The 21,427-nt window shown below is 45.7% G+C and overlaps 1 protein-coding gene across 2 annotated transcripts in view; it reads left to right on the plus strand.

The window, feature by feature from the left end:
- uqcc1 (ubiquinol-cytochrome c reductase complex assembly factor 1) overlaps positions 1-21,223 on the plus strand; it is a 120,213-nt gene extending 98,990 nt beyond the window's left edge. For both annotated transcript variants that reach the window (XM_086005848.1, XM_086005849.1), the window contains one exon: positions 19,081-21,223. In XM_086005848.1, coding sequence (XP_085861974.1) covers positions 19,081-19,215 — 135 coding nt within the window. In that variant the 3' untranslated portion in view covers positions 19,216-21,223. The remainder of the gene's footprint in view (positions 1-19,080) is intronic.
- The last annotated feature ends 204 nt before the right edge of the window (positions 21,224-21,427 follow it).

Consider the following 21,427-nt stretch of genomic DNA (forward strand, 5'->3'; position numbering starts at 1 on the left):
GGGTAAAAGGAACCTTCATTTTAAAGGTGCATTTTAACTCTGTGAACATTTTATCTTACGGGCTACCGGCCGCTCCAGGTGACAAGCGACTTGATGTTCTATCCAATGCAATTAGAGCCTTGTGTATAGTTACCACCTGATTGGGAGCAGCAAAGGTAGGCCTTGCTATTAAGGGTCTCTGAAAGCAGAAGGATGAGTCCGTGAGCTCTGCCAACCAGCCCATGGAAGTTGACGCAGAGACAAGACACAAACTCCTCTTCACATTTGTCACTAGGCTGATTAAAGATGGATTTGGCAGGACTGCCAAGATCAAGTCCATTTAGACATTCAGAGAAACTGACTATACTGGAGTTTTTGAAGGGAGTTTGCTACATTTTAAAGTCTGCACGAAGAGCCTGTAATTGTATCTCACTTTTTAAGTGGCAAGAATAACTATTCGAATTGTCCCATGATGACACATTTCATGAACAGTAGACCATACTCCATTTATTGCATTGGGGCGGTTGATACTTTAAAGCGCCAGTAAATAATGTCAAGTGGTGCAGACATCTGACTATTTGCTGGGCAATCATGTGACATTTATACTGTGCGGAGTTCACTTTTTACAGTCTCCATTAGAGGTGCAATAACAACATTGTTGGGAGGTGTATTGCCGGTCAGTGCGGGGGCATAGTACATTGGTGTACCAGCGTGCTGTAGGTTGGTGTATTGCGACGAGTTTCCATACGTGGAGAATCGGCAGTCTTGGGGAGAGGCCAAGCAGAACTAAGGTATTTCCCTGCCAGGAGGAAAAAGTTGGAGTGTCACGTTGGCACAGTCCTAGAAATGGTCACGAGTAGTGTGTGCCAGGGTTTCTCTGTCTCCTCTACATTACTCACCTTCCCCCCCCCCTGACAGCTCCATAGTGAAACACTGCCAAGTCTGTGATAGGACAGACACCACTCTTTTATTTTATTAATTACTAGGATGTGGGCGTCACTGGCAAGGCCAGCATTTATTGCCCATCCCTAACTGCCCCTGAGAAGGTGGTGGTGAGCCGCCTTCTTGAACCGCTGCAGTCCGTGTGGTGAAGGTACTCCCACAGTGATGTTAGGGAGGGAGTTCCAGGATTTTGACCCAGCGATGATGAAGGAATGGCGATATATTTCTAAGTCAGGATGGTGTGTGACTTGGAGGGGATCTTGGAGGTGGTGGTGTTCCCATGCGCCTGCTGCCCTTGCCTTCTAGGTGGTAGAGGTCGTGGGTTTGGGAAGTGCTGCCAAAGAAGCCTAAAACAGCCTGTTGATTTTTTTTTTCATGTGAAACAGTATCAAAATACTACTCTTAACTGCAGAATTTTGAAAAAGTTTCCTCTTAGTTGGCATAAACCATTCTAATGCACTCTTTTTTTTAAAAAAGCACATATTTAATTCCAGCCTCATTTTCTTTGAACACAACGCACATGGTAAGATCAGTTTAAGAAAGGCTGGGTATAAAGAAGTCGTTTTTGAAAATTCGGGGCTGTCAAAATGCACTGACTTAATATGAAGGAGATACAAAGTCTTTAAAACACTGGGGAAACAATCAGTAAACTATCTTCCTGTGCTTTGAGTTTGTGATAGAATGGTGAAAAGATTGTGTTTTTAAAAATCAGTCCCATACCCTGCTAATCCTGTAATTGTTTTGTTTTGTGAAAGGCTTGTAAGAGTTACACTGCCCCTGACTGATGGTAGTGCACACTGACAATAGGTGAAATAACTCTCTCTCGCTCTCTCTCTCTTGCAGAGGTGCCACTTGGCAGGCACTGGGTTATTGAGAAAGAAAAGTTCCTATTCAGTGAAAGCCACAGGAGACCCCTGAAGTTTCCAGTGGTAGGATGTTGCTACCAATACAGAGTACTCCCAGTAATTTTAGGGGCACTCCCATATATACACCCTGTCTCAGCAACTACCCTCCAAGAACCAGGTAAAAAGAGCTCTCGGAATAGCAATATTGAGGGTCAGATTGCTCAGCTCCTGGATCAGCCTGAAACTAATCCTATTTGGCAACTTCTCAAGATCTGAACTTAATAACAAGCTTGCCCTGGGAAGAGGTATCGATGCCAAAAGGAACTCCCCCACCTCTCTTCCCCCACCCCCCACAGAACATTAGCAACCCGAGGCACACTGATTGCCCAGGTCGGAAATCCACATTACCATATCCAGTAGACTGCTCTCACTCTCTGCTATTTCGGTATGGAAAGGGTATTCGCGGAGCCCCAAAAAAAACAAAATACTGCGGCTGCTGGAAATCTGAAATACAGGAAACTCTTTATTATCCGGCACCGACGGGACCGGCGTGGTGCCGGTTTATCAAAAAGTCCGGATTACAGAGAGGTATAGTTAAAAGGTACGAGAGCTCCGTACACAGCAACAAATCCAGGCGTCGCTGTTGCTATGCAACAGGTGCAGGAACCCCGGCCACAAGATCCAGGCGTCCCTGTTGCTTAGCAACAGGTGCAGGAACCTCGGCCACAAGATCCAAGCATCCCTGTTGCTTAGCAACAGGTGCAGGAACCCCAGTTACATGGCCACAGATCCAGGAACGGCCACTAATATGAAGTAAAACTTACCTGAGCCTACTCCTGAATTTTGCCGGTTAACAGAGATTTCCGGTTGTTTAGGTGCCGGTAAATCGAGAGTTTCCTGTAAAAGCAGCAAATGCTGGAGACTCGGCAGGTCAGGCAGCACCTGCGGAGAGAGGAATCTGACATAAGGAGGTGTCGGCCGTGGCTCAGTGGGTAGCTCACTCTCGCCTCGTGAGTCCGAAGGTTGTGAGTTCAAGCCCCACTCCAGAGGCTTGAGCACACAATCCAGGCCAACACCCCAGCCAGTTCAGTACTGAGGGAGTGCTGCACTGTTGGAGGTGCCGTCTTTCGGGCGAGATGTTAAATCAAGGCCCTGTCTGCCCCCTCGGGTGGCGTAAAAGATCCCACGGCTGTACTGATGTGGGATCTTGCCGTGTGCAAATTGGCCGCCATGTTTCCTACATTACAACAGTGACTACACTTTAGAAGTGCTTCATTGGTCGTAAAGCGCTTTGTGAAAGGTGATAAATAACAGAACGGTCATTTACCTGAACAAGCACCCTCCTCTCTCCACAGATGCTGCCTGACTTGCAGAGTGTTTCCAGTTTCTGTTGTGAAGCCCCCTTGACTCTGGCCAGATGGTTGGTTTCAGCTGCAGTTACCTGGAGTTTCTTTGGGAGTACACTTGCAAGTTTGGGTTACGCACGAGTGACGAGCAGTTTATCCCCATTTAATAATATGTCCAGTCAACAACAGCAACTTGCAGTTGGAGCACCTTTAACGTAGTAAAACATCCTGAGGCGCTTCACGGGAGCGATTATCAAACAAAACTTGACACCGAGTCAAAGGGATTAGGACAGGCGACCAAAAGCTTGGTTAAAGAGGCAGATTTTAAGGAGCGTCTTAAAGGAGGGGAGAGAGGCGGAGAGGTTTAGGGAGGGAATTCCAGAGTTTAGGGCCCAGGCAACTGAAGGCACGGCTGCCAATGGTGGGGCGACGGAAATCAGTGGTGCGTAAGAAGCCAGAATTGGAGGACGACAGAGATCTCAGAGGCTGGAGGAGGTCACAGAGATTGGGGGGGGGGGTTGGGGGGTTAGAACACGAGGATGAGAATTGCTGCACTCTAGTAATCAGGGTTTCTGCTGGCAGGCAGCAGATTTTCTCTTCAGATTTCACTGTCATACTAAAATATTGCCAAATCTTTTTGAAAATATACATTGTTTAATACCCAGCAGCTATGAAATCCTCCATCAAACACCTAATTGTGGTAGGAACACTCTTATATAATTTCACACAGTATTTCTACTTACCCGCTTCAGCATAGAAAGCAGAGAGTGGGGGTAAAGGGTAGCTATTCACAGTGGCAGAAGGTGGGTAGTGGTGTTCCACAAGGTTCAGTGCTGGGACCACTGCTGTTCACAATTTATATTAACGATTTAGACTTTGGAATCACAAACACAATTTCTAAATTTGCGGATGACACCAAATTGGGGGGGAAGTCAATACTGAGGAGGACTGCAACAAGTTACAGGAAGACATTAATAAACTTGCAGAATGGGCATTTAATTTACAAATGAAGTTCAACACATAAATGTGAGGTATTACATTTTGGTAGGAAGAATAGGAAGGTCACTTACCACTTGGAGGGTGCGAGTCTGGGTGGGGTAGAAGAACAAAGGGATCTCGGAGTACAAATACACAAATCACCAAAAGTTGCGACACAGGTTAGCAAGGCCATATAAAAAGCAAATGGGTTTATTTCTAGAGGGATAGAATTGAAAAGCAGGTAAGTTATGCTAAACCTGTATCGAACCTTGGTTAGACCACACTTGGAGTACTGCGTACAGTTCTGGTCGCCATATTATAAAAAGGATATTTAAGAGGCACTGGAGAGGGTGCAGAGAAGATTTACAAGGATGATACCAGAAATGCGAGGGTATACATATCAGGAAAGGATGAACAGGCTGGGTCTCTTTTCTCTTGAAAAAAGAAGGCTGAGGGGTAACCTAATAGAGGTCTTTAAAATCATGAAAAGTTTTGATAGAGTGGATACAGAGAGAGAATGTTTCCACTTATGGGGAAGAGCATAACTAGAGGCCATCAATATAAGATAGTCACCAAGAAATCCAATAGGGAATTCAGAAGAAACTTCTTTACCCAGAGAGTGGTGAGAATGTGGAACTCGCTACCACAAGGAGTGGTTGAGGCGAATAGTATAGATGTATTTAAAGGGAAGCTAGACAAGCATATGAGGGAAAAGGGAATGGAGGGTTACGTTGATAGATTTAGATGAGGAAAGACGGGAGGAGGCTCGTGTGGAGCATAAACTCTGGCCTGGACTGGATGGGCCGAATGGCCTGTTTCTGTGCCGTATATCCTGTGTAATCCTTTGTAATACTGTTTCAAAAGAACTGATGTCAGCCCACCTCTGAGTCAGAATTTCATGGGTTCGGTCTCCATGCTGGACCTGAGTATATAATGCAAGCATATAATTTCAGTGCAGTACTGAGGGAGTGCTGCATTGCCGAAGGTGCCGTCCTGTAGATGTCCAAGGGCCCTGGTTCCTAAGATACTATTTGGAGAAGAGTACGGATTTCTCCTGGGTTATATTCCTTTCCAGAACAAAGCCACTAACAATAGATTAACTGATCCTTCATCTCCTTGCTATTTGTGGGATCCTGCTATGCATAGAATGATTGCTGTCCTTATCTTCATTTCATTGTCGGGGTGAAGGGATAATTACAAGTCCTAGCCCTTTTTCAGGCTACCCCAGATCAGGCGTATTCCCCAGACGTTCATCTTCAACTAAAGTTAGAGATAGCCGAATTCTATAAGATGCTTAAATGGGTCTAAAGGTTCAGGCTATCTCTCCCTAAAGGAAAGGAATGACTGAAGATGTTACTGTCCTCCGGATAGCACTTTTAATAAGTTTAACTAGACTGTAACCTTCCGGATATTATGAGGGTCCGGAATACCCCCCAGAATTCTGCAACTCCTTACAAAAGAGTGTACAGAAATTGGGTTCGCGAGTTTATACAGAAATACTCTGAGACTATTCTAAAAATATATATTTATTTAAGAGCCGACATACAATTAACAGCTGTTGAGTCAGTCGCAACCTTAACAGTTCAAAATACAAATAGCTTACATTTCTTATTTCTCAGAAATCCTTATTTTCAAATCTTTACTTCGTTACATTTCTACATTTCTTATTTCTAAATCCAGAACATCCACCAAAATCAAATACCTTGATTACCCGAGACTCATAGTTGTAAACTTACAGAGCGTGCCTGTGAAATTGAAAAACACTTGCCCGTTCAGCAACTTCTGACTTTTCATCTGAAAAGCTCTATCTTTTACACTCTTTTTTAGTGGTTTATTCTTTGAAGTTTCCTGCTGATGTAAGCTAATTGTCTTATTCATTCTCTCTGTTGAATTCTTACTGATCTTATTGTCAATTTAGCTGCTGCTCTCAGACTTCTGTCTCTACCTTTAGGTGTTCAATAGTTATCATTAAAACAATATGACAGTAGTATTTATTTGATGCCATTCTTATCGAAGAACTTTCATTCAATTCTTAATACTGGCTTAACTGGTTTTAGCAGACGTTGTGACTCTGTGGTGTTCCAAGTTCAATACAAAAACAATGTAATTACTTGGTGCATCTATTGAAGTCATATCTTCAAAGTGTTCTGCAGGTATCATTTTACTATATGTAAATCAAAACCACTTTAACCAGAGTGTTTACTTGTTTTCTAGCTATCTCAATTGGTTGCATATTTAATCGTGTTTCCTGTCTTATTTGATGTTACTTTTACAAAGGCACATGGTTTTTTAATATTCTGTTCCTGTTCGAAGTGTCAGTTTCTGACACTTTACTTGGGTCATTTATTGTGTTGGTTCCAAACCACAGACCTTTCGGAAGCGCCAAACTGTTATTTCAATAGGGTCATTGTATTAGCATTAACAATCAATTCCCATTTCAAAGCTTGTAGTGTTTACAACTTTGTTATCAAACCATCCCATCTCAGAAGCCTGTTTTCTGTTTGCAGCCTGTGTCTCTGAGGCTTTAGATTTTTAAACCCAGTATATCATGTATTAATAAATATCAGAATTCTATTCATATTATGGTGTATCTCTTGAAATATGGCTTATTCCATCACAGGGGAAGCGCTTTAAGGGCATTTCTGAGAGATGTGACGAGGTGCTATTAAACTGCAAGTCTTTCAAAAGTGTTTTTTAAGGAGTGACTGTCCCATGATTGTCTGGAATCTGGTGGTTCAGAGTGGGTGCTGACTGACTCTAGGCGAAGTAGAACTAAGATGGTATGGAGACCGCGTAGAATCTATATACTACCCAGATTAGGTTGGAGATAGAGTTAGCCTTTGCTTCATTCCTTGATGTGTCAACATATTTACATTCCTGGCATACTTTCTCCATAGGACTAAGGCTCAAAGTATTACATAGAGTTTACAGCACAGAAACAGGCTATTCGGCCCCAACAGGTCCATGCCACACAAGTCTCCTCCCACCCCTCTTCAACCCACCCCATCTACATGTCCTTCTATTCCTTTCTCCCTCATTTGCTTATCTGGCAATGCAGCTATACTATTTGCCTCAACCACTCCCTGTGGTAGCGAGTTCCACATTCTCACCACTTGCTGGGTAAAGTTTCTCCTGAATTCCCTATTGGATTTATTAGTGACTATCTTATATTGATGGCCCCTAGTTCTGGTCTCACCCACAATTGGAAACATCTTCTCTACATCTAGCCTATCAAATGCTTTCATAATCTTAAAGACCTCTATCGAATCACCCCTCAGTCTTCTTTCTTCTAGAGAAAAGAGCCCCAGCCCATTCAATCTTTCCTGATGGGTATAACCTCTCAGTTCTGGTATCATCCTCGTAAATCTTTTTTGCACCTTCTCCAGTGCCTCTATATCCTTTTTATAATATGGGGACCAGAGCTGTGCACAGTGCTCCAAGTGTGGTCTAACCAAGGTTCCATACAAGTGTAACATAACTTCTCTGCTTTTCAATTCTATCCCTCTAGAAATGCACCCCAGTGCTTGGTCTGCTTTTTTATGGCCTTATTAACCTGCGTGGTGACTTTAATGATTTGTGTATCTGTACCGCTAGATTCCTCTGTTCCTCTACCCGGCCTCCTTATACTTCCTACCAAAATGTACTGCCTCACGCTTATCTATATTGAAGTTCATTTGCCAATTACACGTCCATTCTACAAGTTTATTAATGTCTTCCTGTATTTTGTCACAGTCCTGCTCTATTAACTGCAGTGTAATTACAGTCCTACAATCATAGACCCTTACAGCACTGAAGGAGGCCATTCGGCCCGTCGTGCCTGTGCCGGCTCTTTGAAAGAGCCATCGTGCTCAGTCCCAGACCCCGCTTTTTGTCCGGAACCCTGAGAGTTCCTCATCCTCCAGAACCCGTCCGACTCCCTTTTAAAATTATTCATGGAATCAGCTTCCACCACCTTTTCAGGTCGAACGTTCCTGATCCCCACAACTCTGAGTGAAAAAAATTCTCCTCATCTCCCCCTCGAGATCTTTTGGCACTGATTTTAAATCTGTGACCTCTGGTTATTGACCCACTCGCCAGAGGGAATAGATTTTCTCTCTCGACTCTATCAAAACCTCTCATCATCTTGAAAACCTCTATTGGGTCATCTTCCAAGGAGAACTGTCCTAACCTTTCCAACCCCCCCCCCCCCCGCCCTCAGTGATAAACCATAGGGAACCTGTTCCTAAGTAGCACATTGGTAACTGGCCATCTTGGGTTGTCAGTTGGCAAGCAAGAGAAGGAGCCTAAGCCGTTTTCTTCCCTTCCCTTCCTCTTCCCCCCCCCCCCCCCCCCGCTAAATTCTCATCACGGCCAAGTCACAGAATCAGTATATGAGGTAGCACTTGAAGTAATTTCCCAGTTTTTGCTTAATAAATTTAACTTGCAAAGAAGGTGCGTCTGCCTGTAAGGGTCAAGTCATGAATTGCCCCACCTCAGTAACATTACTTTGGTATTCAAAGATCAGAATGAAAAAACAATTACATTACTTGTCTTGGGCATTTTCATCCAATTACCTACCCCATCCCAATTTGGAACATTTGGCCGGTATTATGTTTATGAAAGGTTTCTATTTCCCTGGACTCATGGCTGGGCGTGCAGACTGTTTCCATCAGAAGATGTGAGGATTGTCTAAACATACAATGGGGGGGGTTTATTACACAGCTGTCCTGGTAGCAATTTTAAGAGACATGGTCCCTTTTGATTTACCCCCTCCATCATGATAGGAACAGGAGTAGACCGTTCCGCCCCTCGAATCTATTCCGCTCATTCGCTGAGATCATGGCTGATCTGTATCCTAACTCCAATCGCCGGCCTTGGCTCCATATCCTTTTATACCCTTGTCTAGCAAAAATCCATCGATCTCAGATTTAATTGAGCTAGCACCTATTGCTTTTTGTGAGAGAGTTCCACACTTCTACCACCCTTTGTGGCTCTGATTTTAAGGTGATGTTCCCTTGTCCTAGACTCCTCCACCAGTGGAAGAGGTTTCTCTCTCTCACCCTATCAATTCCTTTCAAAATCCTAAAAACCTCAATCAAATCACTCCTTAACCATCTATATTCCAGGAAATACAAGCCTAGTTTATGCAATTTCTCCTCATAATCTACCCCTTGGAGCCCTGGTAACATTCTGGTGAATCTGCGCAGAACTCATTCCAAGGCCAATATATCCTTTCTGATGTGCAGTGCTCACAACTGTACACAGTACTCTAGATGTGGTCTAACCAGGGCTTTGTATAGCTGTAGCCAACCTTCCTCCCCTGTTATGTTCTAGCCCTCTAGTTATAAAGGCTAACTAACATTGATGGTAAATATGCCCCAAGATACGTTGGAGAATTTTAATCTCGACAATGAGGGAAGCCCATGCTGAAGTTGGGTATTCGAGCTTCATTTGGGTTGGAGGAGAGAATGGTAAGAGATTGTGGGACATCAGAGTAGGCACGAAATAGCCCAAGGCGCCTCCATGGCCTCGCCCCTCCCGATCTCTATAGCCTGCTCCAGCCCCACAACTCTCCGAGTTCTCTGCGCTCCTCCAATTCTGGCCTCTTGCGCATCTCCTATTTTTATCGCACCACCATTGGTGGCCGTGCCTTCAGCTGCCTGGGCCCTAAACCTCTCCGCCTCTCTCTCCTTTAAGTCGCTCCTTAAAACCTACCTCTTTGACCAAGTTTTTTGGTCCCCTGTCCTAATATCTCCTCATGTGGCTCGGTGTTTGACACCACTCCTGCGCAGCGCCGCGGGACATCTCACTACGTTAAAGGCGCTATAGAAATGCAAGTTGCTGTTGATTCAAATTCACAGAAAGTAAGATGTGTTTGACTGTGCCTGTGATAGCATAAATTATCCATAATCTCAACAGGAAAAGAGAATTGATGGAAATACGGAATATCTGTTTTAAATGCCCACCCCAAAAAGTTGTTCCATAAAAGGGGGGGAAAAAAACAAATCCTTTGGGCGTTCTACCCCGGCTCCGGAGACGGAACCATGGTGCGAATGTGCGCACAAGTACTCGTCTGTTGTGGCGCCAGACTGCCAATAACTCTCTTGGCGCCTTCTTTCTCCCCCCCTCAAAAAAAATAATAATCCTCGCTCGAGACTCCCAGCACAAAATGTGAATCGGAACATCTGCTGCAACTTCATCCTGTAGGTTACCTGGAATCCTGACAGGAAAGAATAAAAATTCCTGGAAGACCGAAGGCAGCCACCACGTGGGCTGTCGCTTAACAGTCGGCCAGTTGTACTCGTGACCACAGAAAACGTGAGAGTTGTGACTTGACGCAGTAAATTCTTCAGAGAAATTTCCTTTCGAAAACAAAAACCTTTGTGGTGTTGGGATGTGTCGGGGGGGGGCCAGTGATCGTACATCCAGAGCTCATACAAAATCAGGAAATGGACAACTACCTCAGCTTCCATTTTCATGCTCTTTTTAAAGTTCTGGGAAGCGGGTTGTGAAGAAGGTATTGTAGAGTCAGGTAAGGTCACAGAGCAACATTGGGAAGGTACAAATTGGATTTGTACAGTAATGTGGTGTGATGTCGACATCTTCAGCATCTGTCTTTGACCCCTTACTGCCGAGATTTTTTTCTATGGTGTCAGTCAAAACTGAAGCAGTCTCGTCCCTAAATTAACCCCTTCCAACCTCAATATACTGAGAGTAGTTCAGGGAGAGGTCTCTAGCACTGCTAGTTGGGGTCCTTACTGATTTATGACCGGTCCAGTCTACAGATTGTAAGTGTGCGGTTAAGTTTTGGGGATTAACTGTGTTTAGCCCCACATAGTTACATTCCTAGCATTCTATTTCCATAGAACTAAAGATCAGCGTAATTACAAAGTATTTACAGCATCGAAACAGGCCATTTGGCCCAATAGGTTCATGTCGGTGTTTATGCTCCACACGAGCCTCCCCCCCCCCCCCCCCTCTGATGTAATAAAACTCACTACACACCTGGTTTGAGTATAAAGCAAGGCTTTAATCAACTTGTTTCAAAACATGGAGGTCTAGCTATCTTTCACTAGTTCCTGTTTACAAAATGTCCTGGGCAAGCTGGGCCCACGCCCGAGTATTTATACTCCTTTGACGGCGCCACCAGCTGGCCGTCCAGTGTTATTTCATGAGTCTTTCTTCATGGATCATAAGATTCATAACACCCCCCCCCCCCCCCCATCTAACTTCAACATGTCCTCCTATTCCTTTCTCCCTCTTTTGCTTATCGAGCTTCCCCTTGAAAGCATCTGTGCTATTCGCCTCAACCACTCCCTGTGGTAGCGAGTTCCACATTCTCACCACGCTCTGGGTGAAGAAGTTTCTCCTGAGTTCCCTATTGGATTTATTAGTGACTATCTTATATTTATGGCCCCTAGTTCTGGTCTCGCCCGCAAGTGGAAACATCTTCTCTACGTCGACCCTATCGAACCCTTTCATAATCTTGAAGACTTCTGTAAGAAGTCACACAACACCAGGTTATAGTCCCAACAGTTTTATTTGAAACTTGTGATTTCAAATAAAATTGTTGGACTATAACCTGGTGTTGTGTGACTTCTTACATTTGTCCACCCCAGTCCAACACCGGCATCTCCACACCTTGAAGACTTCTATCAGGTCACCCCCCTCAGTCTTTTTTCTGGAGAAAGGAGCCCTAGTCCGTTCAATCTTTCCTGATAGGTATAACCTCTCAGTTCTGGTATCATTTTAGTAAAAAAAAAAATCTTCTCCAGTGCCTCTATATCCTTTTTGTAATATGTAGATCAGTTCACAGTACTCCCAAGTGTGGCCTAACAAGTTTAACATAACTTCTCTGTACCGTCAACTATAATCTTCACTACAGTGATAAAACCATAGGGAACCTGTGTCTTGGGTTGTCTGTTGGTATGCCCTTTCCTTCCTCTCACCCATCAAAGTCTCTACTCTTGATAAATCTACCTAAAACATCGGTGTTGTGCAGTTTATGTCTATTTCGGAGCTCCTATTTCATTGCTCCAACTTGCCCCACCCTGAGCAAAGCATCGGGAACTTTTGCAACACCTGGCAAACTTGATTGAGTTCTTCGATGTAATAACCAAATAGGCATAGGTTTAAGATAAAAGGGCAAAAGAACCAAAAGGAAGATGAGAATTTGGTGATCTGGAATGCACTGCCTGAAAAGGGCGGTGGAAGCAGATTCAATAGTAACATTCAAAAGGGGAATTGGATAAATACTTGAAAAGGAAAAATTTGCAGGGCAGTGGGGGAAGAGCAGGGGGAGTGGGACTAACTGGAGAGCTCTTTCAAAGAGCCGGCACAGGCATGATGGGCCGAATGGCCTCCTTATGATTCTAACTGGGCGCAATATTCAAGGTGGGGTCTGCCCAGAGCCCTGTACAGTTTGATTATAAACTCCTCCGACTTCTACCCTACTGTATGGCTATAAAACATCGGATTGTCTTTATTGATTACTGCTCTGCCTTGGTTGGACATGCCAAGCATCAAGTTCACTAAGACTGCTCGGCCTTGTTCAAATTGATCCCTCATTACTTCAACACCATTGATGGACGTTCTTCCTTTCTCTGGGCAGTAGTTTATATTTGAATTAAATTTCATCTGCCATTTTTCTGCCCATTTTTTCCAGCCCATGCTGTAACTCCGAAGCCGTCTCTTCTGATTTCGCTGCCCCTCCTAGGTTGGTACCACCTGCTGACTTGACCATTTTCTTCTAACTTGGTCTCTGTTGCACTAGGTGGTGTTCTATCAGCTGACTGAAGAGAACGTTGAGAAAGTTACGATATCTGATCTTGTGTCCCCTGGTTTGTTGATCCTGGTTCTCATTTCTTATCAGTCCTCTTTAGAAGGATCTGAATGGATCTACCTCCCTTTACCCCTCATATTAATTGATTCTGCCAACCTCAGTCCTTGCTTTTGCTGGGGTACAGTTCTATAGGCACCGAACCCCCTCCAGTAGCTCACCCAAATATCCATTCTTTATGCGGGAGCCTAGACATCGAGTGTTGGCGGGCTGTTCCACTGTGGGAGGCATTGCATGCAAGCTCAATCATGCTCGCCGTTTGACTGCAGTTTCCAGCTTGGGATCAGTGGAATAGTGCCTTTAGATCAATGATATTGAACCGTGAATGATCTCATTGACCTTTACTGAATTCTCTTCACTGCTGTATATCAACATAGGAGCAGGAGGAGGCGGCCATTCAGCCCCTCGAGTCTGTTCACCATTCATAGATCATGGCTGAGCTGTATCTTAAATCCATCTACCCACCTTGGTTCCGTAACCCTTAATACCCTCGCCTAACAAACATCTATCAATCTCATTTTAATCAATTGACCCCCAGCCTCAACAGCTTTTTGGAGGAGAGAGTTCCAGGTTTCCTCTACCCTTTGTGAAGAACTGCTCCCTGAACGGCCTGGCTCTAATTTTAAGGTTATGCCCCCTTTGTTCAGGACTCCCCCACCAGAGGTAATAGTTTCTCTCTCTACCCTATCAACTCCTTTGATCATCTTAAACACCTCAGTTAGATCACACCTCAACCTTCTATACTCGAGGGAATACAAGTCTAGTCATTGCAACCTGTCCTCATAATTTAACCCTTTTAGTCCCACTTCAATCATCATTTAATAAAATTCCCAACAAAAGGATAACCAGTTCTGATAACAACTGTGTGACTAACCGATTTACTTTGTTTTACATGCGTGAAGAAAACATTTTAGGGAGTGTAACAGACATTTGCCAAGTCGATCATTGGCTGGGATTTTGCTCACCTCGGTGGGTCCGTGGCGGACGATGTCCGTGGCGGGTCCCGATCCCGCTGCTGGCTCCATCCCGCTCTGAAATGAATTTCCCTTGATTGGGCTTGTTAAGCCCGCCCAGCACATTTCCCGGCCAATTAGAAGAAGCGGGTCTGATGACGTGTAATCAGCCGGTTTCCTTAAAGGGACCATGGCCACATTTGTTTTGACATTTGTGCTGTCCGTGTTCTACAGCATTGAGGTGGTGCAAACACTGACAATCACTGCACATAGGTGCATGGCTGCACCCAGGCTCTCCCATGACTCCCTCCATATGCTTATAGAGGGAGTCACAGCACGCAGGGAGGTCCTCTTCCCTTCCCATGGGTGGAAGAGACCTCCCCAGGAGATCAACACAATCTGGTTGCACAGTGCACAGGAGGACACGAGCAGGGATGTGTTCAGGAGGACCAGGCTGCTGTGCCGCAAACCTTTCAATGATCTCAGTAGATCACAAAACGTTAGTACAAAGCCACGCTCAACCTCATCCTGCTGTGCCTCTCATCACATCCCCATCACTCTGCCTTCCCCACCCTACTCCTGCACATCCTTACACCAACTTACCTTGGACTTCCACCCATCACTCTGATTATCACATCCCCATCTCACTAGTCACCCCTCACACTCACCCTCATCCTAGAGCAATCGTACCAACTAACAACACACAAGGGTAGCCACTTAGGTGTTTTATCCAATGTGCATGTAAAGTTTTGGTTTATGTGGTGTCAAACATAAAAACCTTTATTTTCAACACTTTGCGTTCTTGGATAGATTTGTGTGCACCTTTGGAAGTGGCTTAGTGAGTTGCAGTGAATGGTGAGACATAACGGTACCCCCCACAATGGTGATGAGCGTAAAAGGATTGGTTTGGGCATTGTAGGGATGCTTTATGGAGTTGGTGTGAGGTGGTGCCAACCTGGTGCATCATGTGACAGCCAGGGTGCACAGCGTCAAGGGAAGTAAATCAGACCATCCCTGGCCTCCCGGGCAGCAATGTGATCGGGTGCTGATGCCCTCTGTCCTGTGCAGCATCAGGTGATTGCAGAGAAGGTTGGTGTGCCTGGTGCTGCTGGTGTTGGGGCTGATTGTGGTGGGGTTCTGAGGACTAAGGTGAGACAGTATAAAGGGTACCCATGCTGATGGAATAGATGGCAGGTGAAGTAGAGATGACAGAAGCGATCTGTCAGTGGTGGGAGAGGTAATGAGGTCAGACTGGATGGAGACTTGTGTAAGACTTGCAGCCTGCAGAATCTGTACTAGAAATACAGTGAGGAACAGCTTGTGAATGAGGGAAGATATCTCTGTAAGGTGGGGGCTTTTACTGGACATTTGAAGCTGTCAACTCATCAGCTGATTCAATGGCCACTGAACTCTTGCCTCAGTTTGACAGACGTGGTCCACGACCAGCGTGGACCCCGTGGGCAAGTTGTCAAATGCAGAAGGTGAGCTGCAAATCATTCTTAAGTGTCTCTAAACAAGCCACTAATTACCTGAATTGGATCGCCTGTCACTGACTGTCGGGTCTGCTCAGCGCTGACAGACCCAACATCAGGAAAGGCACGTTGGAGTGAGTTGACAGCGGGTTCCCGACCCCCTGTCAAAAATATCACATTTCTCACCCGACCTGCCACCAATCCCGCCCGCTGATGCCCCTGTAAAATTCTGTCCATTGTATCTCCACTGATTTGCGAGCCAGTAATGTTCTGCGAGTGCCTCCCGCTATACCTGGACCGTGGAGCGGGCAGGCAGTTCCACTGGAAGCAGTCTCTAATTGATGTTTTTAAGACTGAATATAAAGTTAGCCGGTATGGTGTATGCAGTGATAAAGCTAACCCTGACAAGATCGGCTTCTTGCTGTAATAAGGTTTGTTTCCGCATGAGCTGAAATTTTTGAATTTTTAAGATTAAAAGGGCAATTTCTGTGGCTCGGTGAGTTTATTTGCTGAGTAGCTGAGCCGTGGAGAACAGGAAGAGCCCAGGTTTGATCACTGGTCCGTGCTGTGTTGGCTAAGCTCAGCTGGGACAGCAGTAGAGACGCTACAATTATTTATTCATTCTCAGGGGGATGTGAGCGTCGCTGACAAGGCCAGCATTTATTGCCCATCCCTAATTGCCCTTGAGAAGGTGGTGGTGAGCCGCCGCCTTGAATCGCTGCAGTCCGTGTGGTGAAGGTGCTCCCACAGTGCTGTTAGGGAGGGAGTTCCCAGCGATGATGAAGGAACGACGATATATTTCCAAGTCAGGATGGTGTGCGACTTGGAGGGGAACTTGGAGGTGATGGTGTTCCCGTGCACCTGCTGCCCTTGTCCTTCTAGGTGGAAGAGGTCACGGGTTTGGGAGGTGCTGCCGAAGAAGCCTTGGCGAGTTGCTGCAGTGCATCTTGTAGATGGTACACACTGCAGCCACGGTACGCCAGTGGTGGAGGGAGTGAATGTTTAAGGTGGTGAACAGGCTTCCGATCAAGCGGGCTGATTTGTCCTGGATGGTGTCGAGCTTCTTGAGTGTTGTTGCAGCTGCACTCATCCAGGCAAATGGAGAGTATTCCATCACACTCCTGACTTGTGCCTTGTAGGTGGTGGAGAGACTTTGGGGAGTCAGGATGTGAGCCACTCGCCGCAGAATACACAGCCAACTGGCTTCAGTCGACTGTTTTGAACTCTGGAAAGTTTGAAATCCTTGTGTTTGTACATAGGTGCTTAGAATTGGCTTCAATTTGAAAGTGTACGTACTGTAGTCACAGCTTTTGCTGCACTGTAGGAAGCGTGCCACACAGCTAAAACATGGTGTGGATGTGTGTAACAACTGATGGTTTCATAGAAGAATACAGCACAGAAGGAGGCCATTCAGCCCATCGAGTCTGGGCTGGCTCTTTCGAAGAGCAATCCAGTTAGTCCCGTTCCCCCGCTCTTTCCCCATATCCTTGAAATTTTCTCTCCTTCAAGTATGTATCCAATTCCCTTTTGAAGGCTACTATTGAATCTGTATCCAGCGCCCTATCAGGCAGCACATTCCAAATCCCAACCACTCGCTGCGTAAAAAAGTTTTTCCTCCTGGTGCCTCTGGTCCTTTTGCCAATCACCTTAAGTCTGGGCCCTCTGGTTAACGACCCTTCAGCCACTGGAAACAGTTTCTCCTTATTTATTCCACTAAACCCTTCATGATTTTAAACACCACTATCAAATCTCCTCTTAGCCTTCTCTGTTCTAAGGAGAATAACCCCAGCTTCTCCAGTCTATCTCAACTCCACTTTCAACAATATTCAGCTCTGCATGACTTTTAAGTGAAATTTAAATTGAACATTTACAGAAATCAGGATCCATCTGAAATGTTAACATGAACCCGTCTCCTTTGTAACCTGACTAACTTGTGTATTTTCTCTCTTTAGAATCATAGAAATTTCAGTACAGAAGTGGCTCATTCGGCCCACTGAGCTTTTGCCAGTGCTAGTTCCCCCACTGGAGCTCTCTGCCTTGATCCCTTTGCCCAACTCTTCATATTTTTTTCATCCACAGCTGTTTTTCATGTATTAGAACATAAGAAATAGGAGCAGGAATAGGCCACTTGGCCCCTCGAGCCTGCTCCACCATTCAATAAGATCATGGCTGATCTCGGGCTCAAAGCCACTTCCCCGCCCGCTCCCCATAACCCTTCACTCCCTTATCTTGCAAAAATCTGTCTAACTCCACCTTAAATGTATTTAATGACCCAGCCTCCACAGCTCTCTGGGGCAGAGAATTCCACAGATTTACGACCCTCTGAGAGAAGAAATTCCTCCTCATCTCAGTTCTAAAAGGGCGACCCTTTATTCTGAGACTGTGCCCCCGAGTTCTAGATTTCCCCACGAGGGGAAACATCCTCTCTGCATCTACCTTGTCGAGCCCCCTCAGTATCTTATATGTTTCAATAAGATCACCTCTCATTCTTCTAAACTCCGATGAGTATAGGCCCAACCTGCTCAACCTTTCTTCATAAGACAACCCCCTCATCTCTGGAATAACACTGTAGGACAGAAAAAGAGGCTGAAGGGTCCAGGTTGTGAAGGGCACATGTAGGACAAAACTCGTTAGCGACAGGTTCATCAACTGCAAGGAGGGTTGACTGAGACCTTGTTACCGGGCTCATCCAATATGATGTAATGCTGGGGCGGTAGGCTTGGTTTTCTGGGAGGATCTAATGAATTGAGGGGCCTTCATTCGACGAATCTTGTGAAATGCTTTTAGTAAAGAGCATTGAACATAAGAATTAGGAGGAGTCGGCCATAGGGCCCCTCGAGCCTGCTCCGCCATTCAATAAGATCATGGCTGATCTTCGACCTCAACTCCACTTTCCCACCCAATCCCCATATCCCTTGATTCCCCTAGAGTCCAAAAATCTAATAACATAAGAAATTGCAGACATATTAACCTAAATAATCTGGAAGGCATTACATCCTGTCCGCATAGTGGATAGCTAAACAGAATTAGAATGATAGAGCACAGAAGGAGGCCATTTGGCCCATCATGCCTGTGCTGGCTCTTTGAAAGAGCTCTCCAATCAGTCCCACACCCCCCTGCTCTTTCCCCACAGCCCTGCAAATTTTTCCTTCTCAAGTATTTATCCAATTCCCTTTTGAAAGTTACTATTGAATCTGCTTCCACCGCCCTTTCAGGCAGCGCGTTCCAGATCACAACTCGCTGCGTAAAAAATAATTCTCCTCATCTCCCCTCTGGTTCTTTTACCAATTACCTTAAATCTGTGTCCTCTGGTTACCGACCCACCTGCCACTGGAAACAGTTTCTCCTTATTTACTCTATTAAAAAAAAAACTCAGAATTGAACGAGGTTTTTGGATGGAGTTAGTGCCGGGAAGTGACTTGCAATCAGTGTTCCCAGCAAGCTGGCGCGGCCGCACAGCGCTTCGGGAGTCCTGCGCAGCCAGCTTTTCAATAGAAAAACCGCACATGCGTGGTACTTTGAACGGGCTGCGCAGAAGGGGGCGGCGCGGCCTGAAAACAAATCACCGGGAACATCGCTTTCCATAGGACACGGTCTCCCTTGCATGACTTTCCTGCAGGCTGGTCAGATTCTGGAGCATTCAGCGACTGCTTCATGCATTCTTCCACTGGTAAAGTGTCAGCGGGGCGGGTACCGGTATTGGGTTTTTTCCCTGACGGGCGCTCTCTCTTTTTTCCCCCCATTCAGATGCAGTACCTGGATTCAATGAACGGAGAGGACCTGCTGCTGACTGGAGAGGTCAAGTGGCGACCCCTGCTGGAGGACAACCCGCAGAGCATCTTGAAGCTCGTCTCCCCAGCGTACAATGACGAGGGGCTCTGAGCAAAGACGAGACACATAGCCCGTAGCCAAAGTTCCCAGATGTGCACCCGGTCAGGGGCGCTGAAGCATTTAGTGACAATCATACGTCAGATTGAAATCTTTATAGATCCGGTTTTAAAAACCATTGTATTTATTCCTGGGCTTTTTGTTTGTTTCACACACCCGCCCCCCCCTCCTCCCCCTCCCCCTCACTTTTACATTCTGTAAGGAATATAATCTTGGGCTTGGTTTGCCTTGGCTGAAATGTTCTCTATGTTTTTCCACTTTAGAACATTTCCCAATTCCACGTAAGCCTACCTATAGGTCTGAGCAAAAGTAGTTTCACCTGCCTGCCTTTTGGGGTGGGGCGGTGGTGGGGGGAGATTTCATTTCTGTAGTTTTCTGTGATATTGTCAAGTTAACTGAAGGGATCTTCCATAGAGGCTTTGGGCGGTATTTACAGTATTTTAAACACATTTGGCCAGTAAGACTGCAAGTTGAACCCTGGGCATGGTAACAGCCAGGCTTTAGAAGTGAGACACCGCGAGCGTCTCCGGGTAACTGCGGACAGGCTGAAGTTAAGGCTGTCTTGCAGTTGATCATCTTGCGTAGATTTGATAACCAAATCGCGTGGTTTTTATCCAATCTAATGGGCCCCAAGGTTCAGATATACTCTAGAAATGTGTGTGACACAGACAGATAAACGGCAATTTGAGGTGGACACTTCTGGGGTGAGATAAGTGACTTTCAATGCCCATAGAACAAAGTTTTCACACACCCACACACATGGGATTGTCCCGTTGACAGAATCTTAAATCACGGGGAGAACAAAGTCAAAAGGGACATGCTGTGTGTGAGAAATCTATGGTGTTCCAGCAAGAATGCAACATTTGTTTTACTCGCGGACAAACCAGTAATGTTTATTGCTCCCCCTCACTTCCCCCCCTCCCCTCCCCTCCCGCCAGTCACAGGACCGACGGGTTGCCGATCTGTTGTACAGTGGCCGTGGAACCTTCCCGTCATAATCTGGCTTGACTTGCAGCAATGACACTGCAGGCGACAGTCACTCAGTGGGAGCACGCCTTCCATGTTAACACAGTCACCTTACAACAGTGACGACACTCCAACAGTCCGTCACTGGCTGTGAAACCCTTTGGGCCGTCCTGAGGTTGTGAAAGGCGCTATAGAAATGCAAGTTCCTTCTTTCTTGGAAAGTACAATGAGCAGCCAGTATCATTAAGCAAAGGAGCCTGAAGCTGAATTAAATGCACCCCACCCTCCTAGAGTTCAGTATATACATTTAAAAAATACTTGGGACTGACTTCAAGCTTCAGACTGCAATTTAATCGAATGGCTCAGATTGCAATTCTTTCAGGCCTTGCCCTTGCGGTTCACGGTGTCCGAACGCCTTGCTTGGTTTACTGCATTCTAATCACTGCCAGTTCACCGTTCGTCCTCCATTTCCCACTTGTGAAATATACATAGAAACATAGAAGATAGGAGCAGGAGTAGGCCATTCGGGCCCTCGAGCCTGCTCCGCCATTCAATGCGATCATGGCTGATCATCCAAACTCAGTACCCGTGTGCTCCGTATTCTTGCTGTCTCACTGGGTTCTCCTATACTTTGTCCACTTTGAATTCATAGTGCAGGAGCGGTGAAACTCGGTGAGCTGATAGTTCAGGGTACACCGACGGCCCAGTGTTAAGTACATTGTCTCTTATGTAACCGGACCAAGGAGATGAGAAGGTCGCAGGTTCTATCCTAATCTGTACTGAGTTAGCCGGGGGATGTTTCTTACCTGAATATCGGTCCTATATTAAAAAGATTAAAATATTTCGGCTCCTGTCAAATTCTTTAAATTAGAACAGTTCAGTGGGGAAGATTGCAAACCCTGTAGGGATTTCATTCTGGTTTGGTATCCTGTAATATTTCTGCTTTAAAGTATAAATGTTCAGTTCACATTTTAAATTCATGGGTTGCAGTTTGTACCGTATCTTGTGGTAATTAAAGTTGTTAAACTGCCTCTGAGCCACTGCACGCTGTACTTTTGTCAGTCTCTACACCTCACTGTACGCTAGGAGTGGGCCTTTGGCGTAGCGGTAGCATCACCGCCGCTGGGCCAGAAGGCGTAGGGTTTCGAACCCCGCTCCAGACAGTCCCGGCAAGTGGAGTCGGAGCTCCGGCTCTAAATTCTGGGTTGACATCCAGCGGGATACTTGCGTCCGTGGGTGT

This window comes from Somniosus microcephalus, chromosome 13, assembly GCF_052327205.1.
Source record: "Somniosus microcephalus isolate GS21.2 chromosome 13, FLI_Smic_1.0, whole genome shotgun sequence".
Classification (NCBI taxonomy): Eukaryota; Metazoa; Chordata; class Chondrichthyes; order Squaliformes; family Somniosidae; genus Somniosus; species Somniosus microcephalus.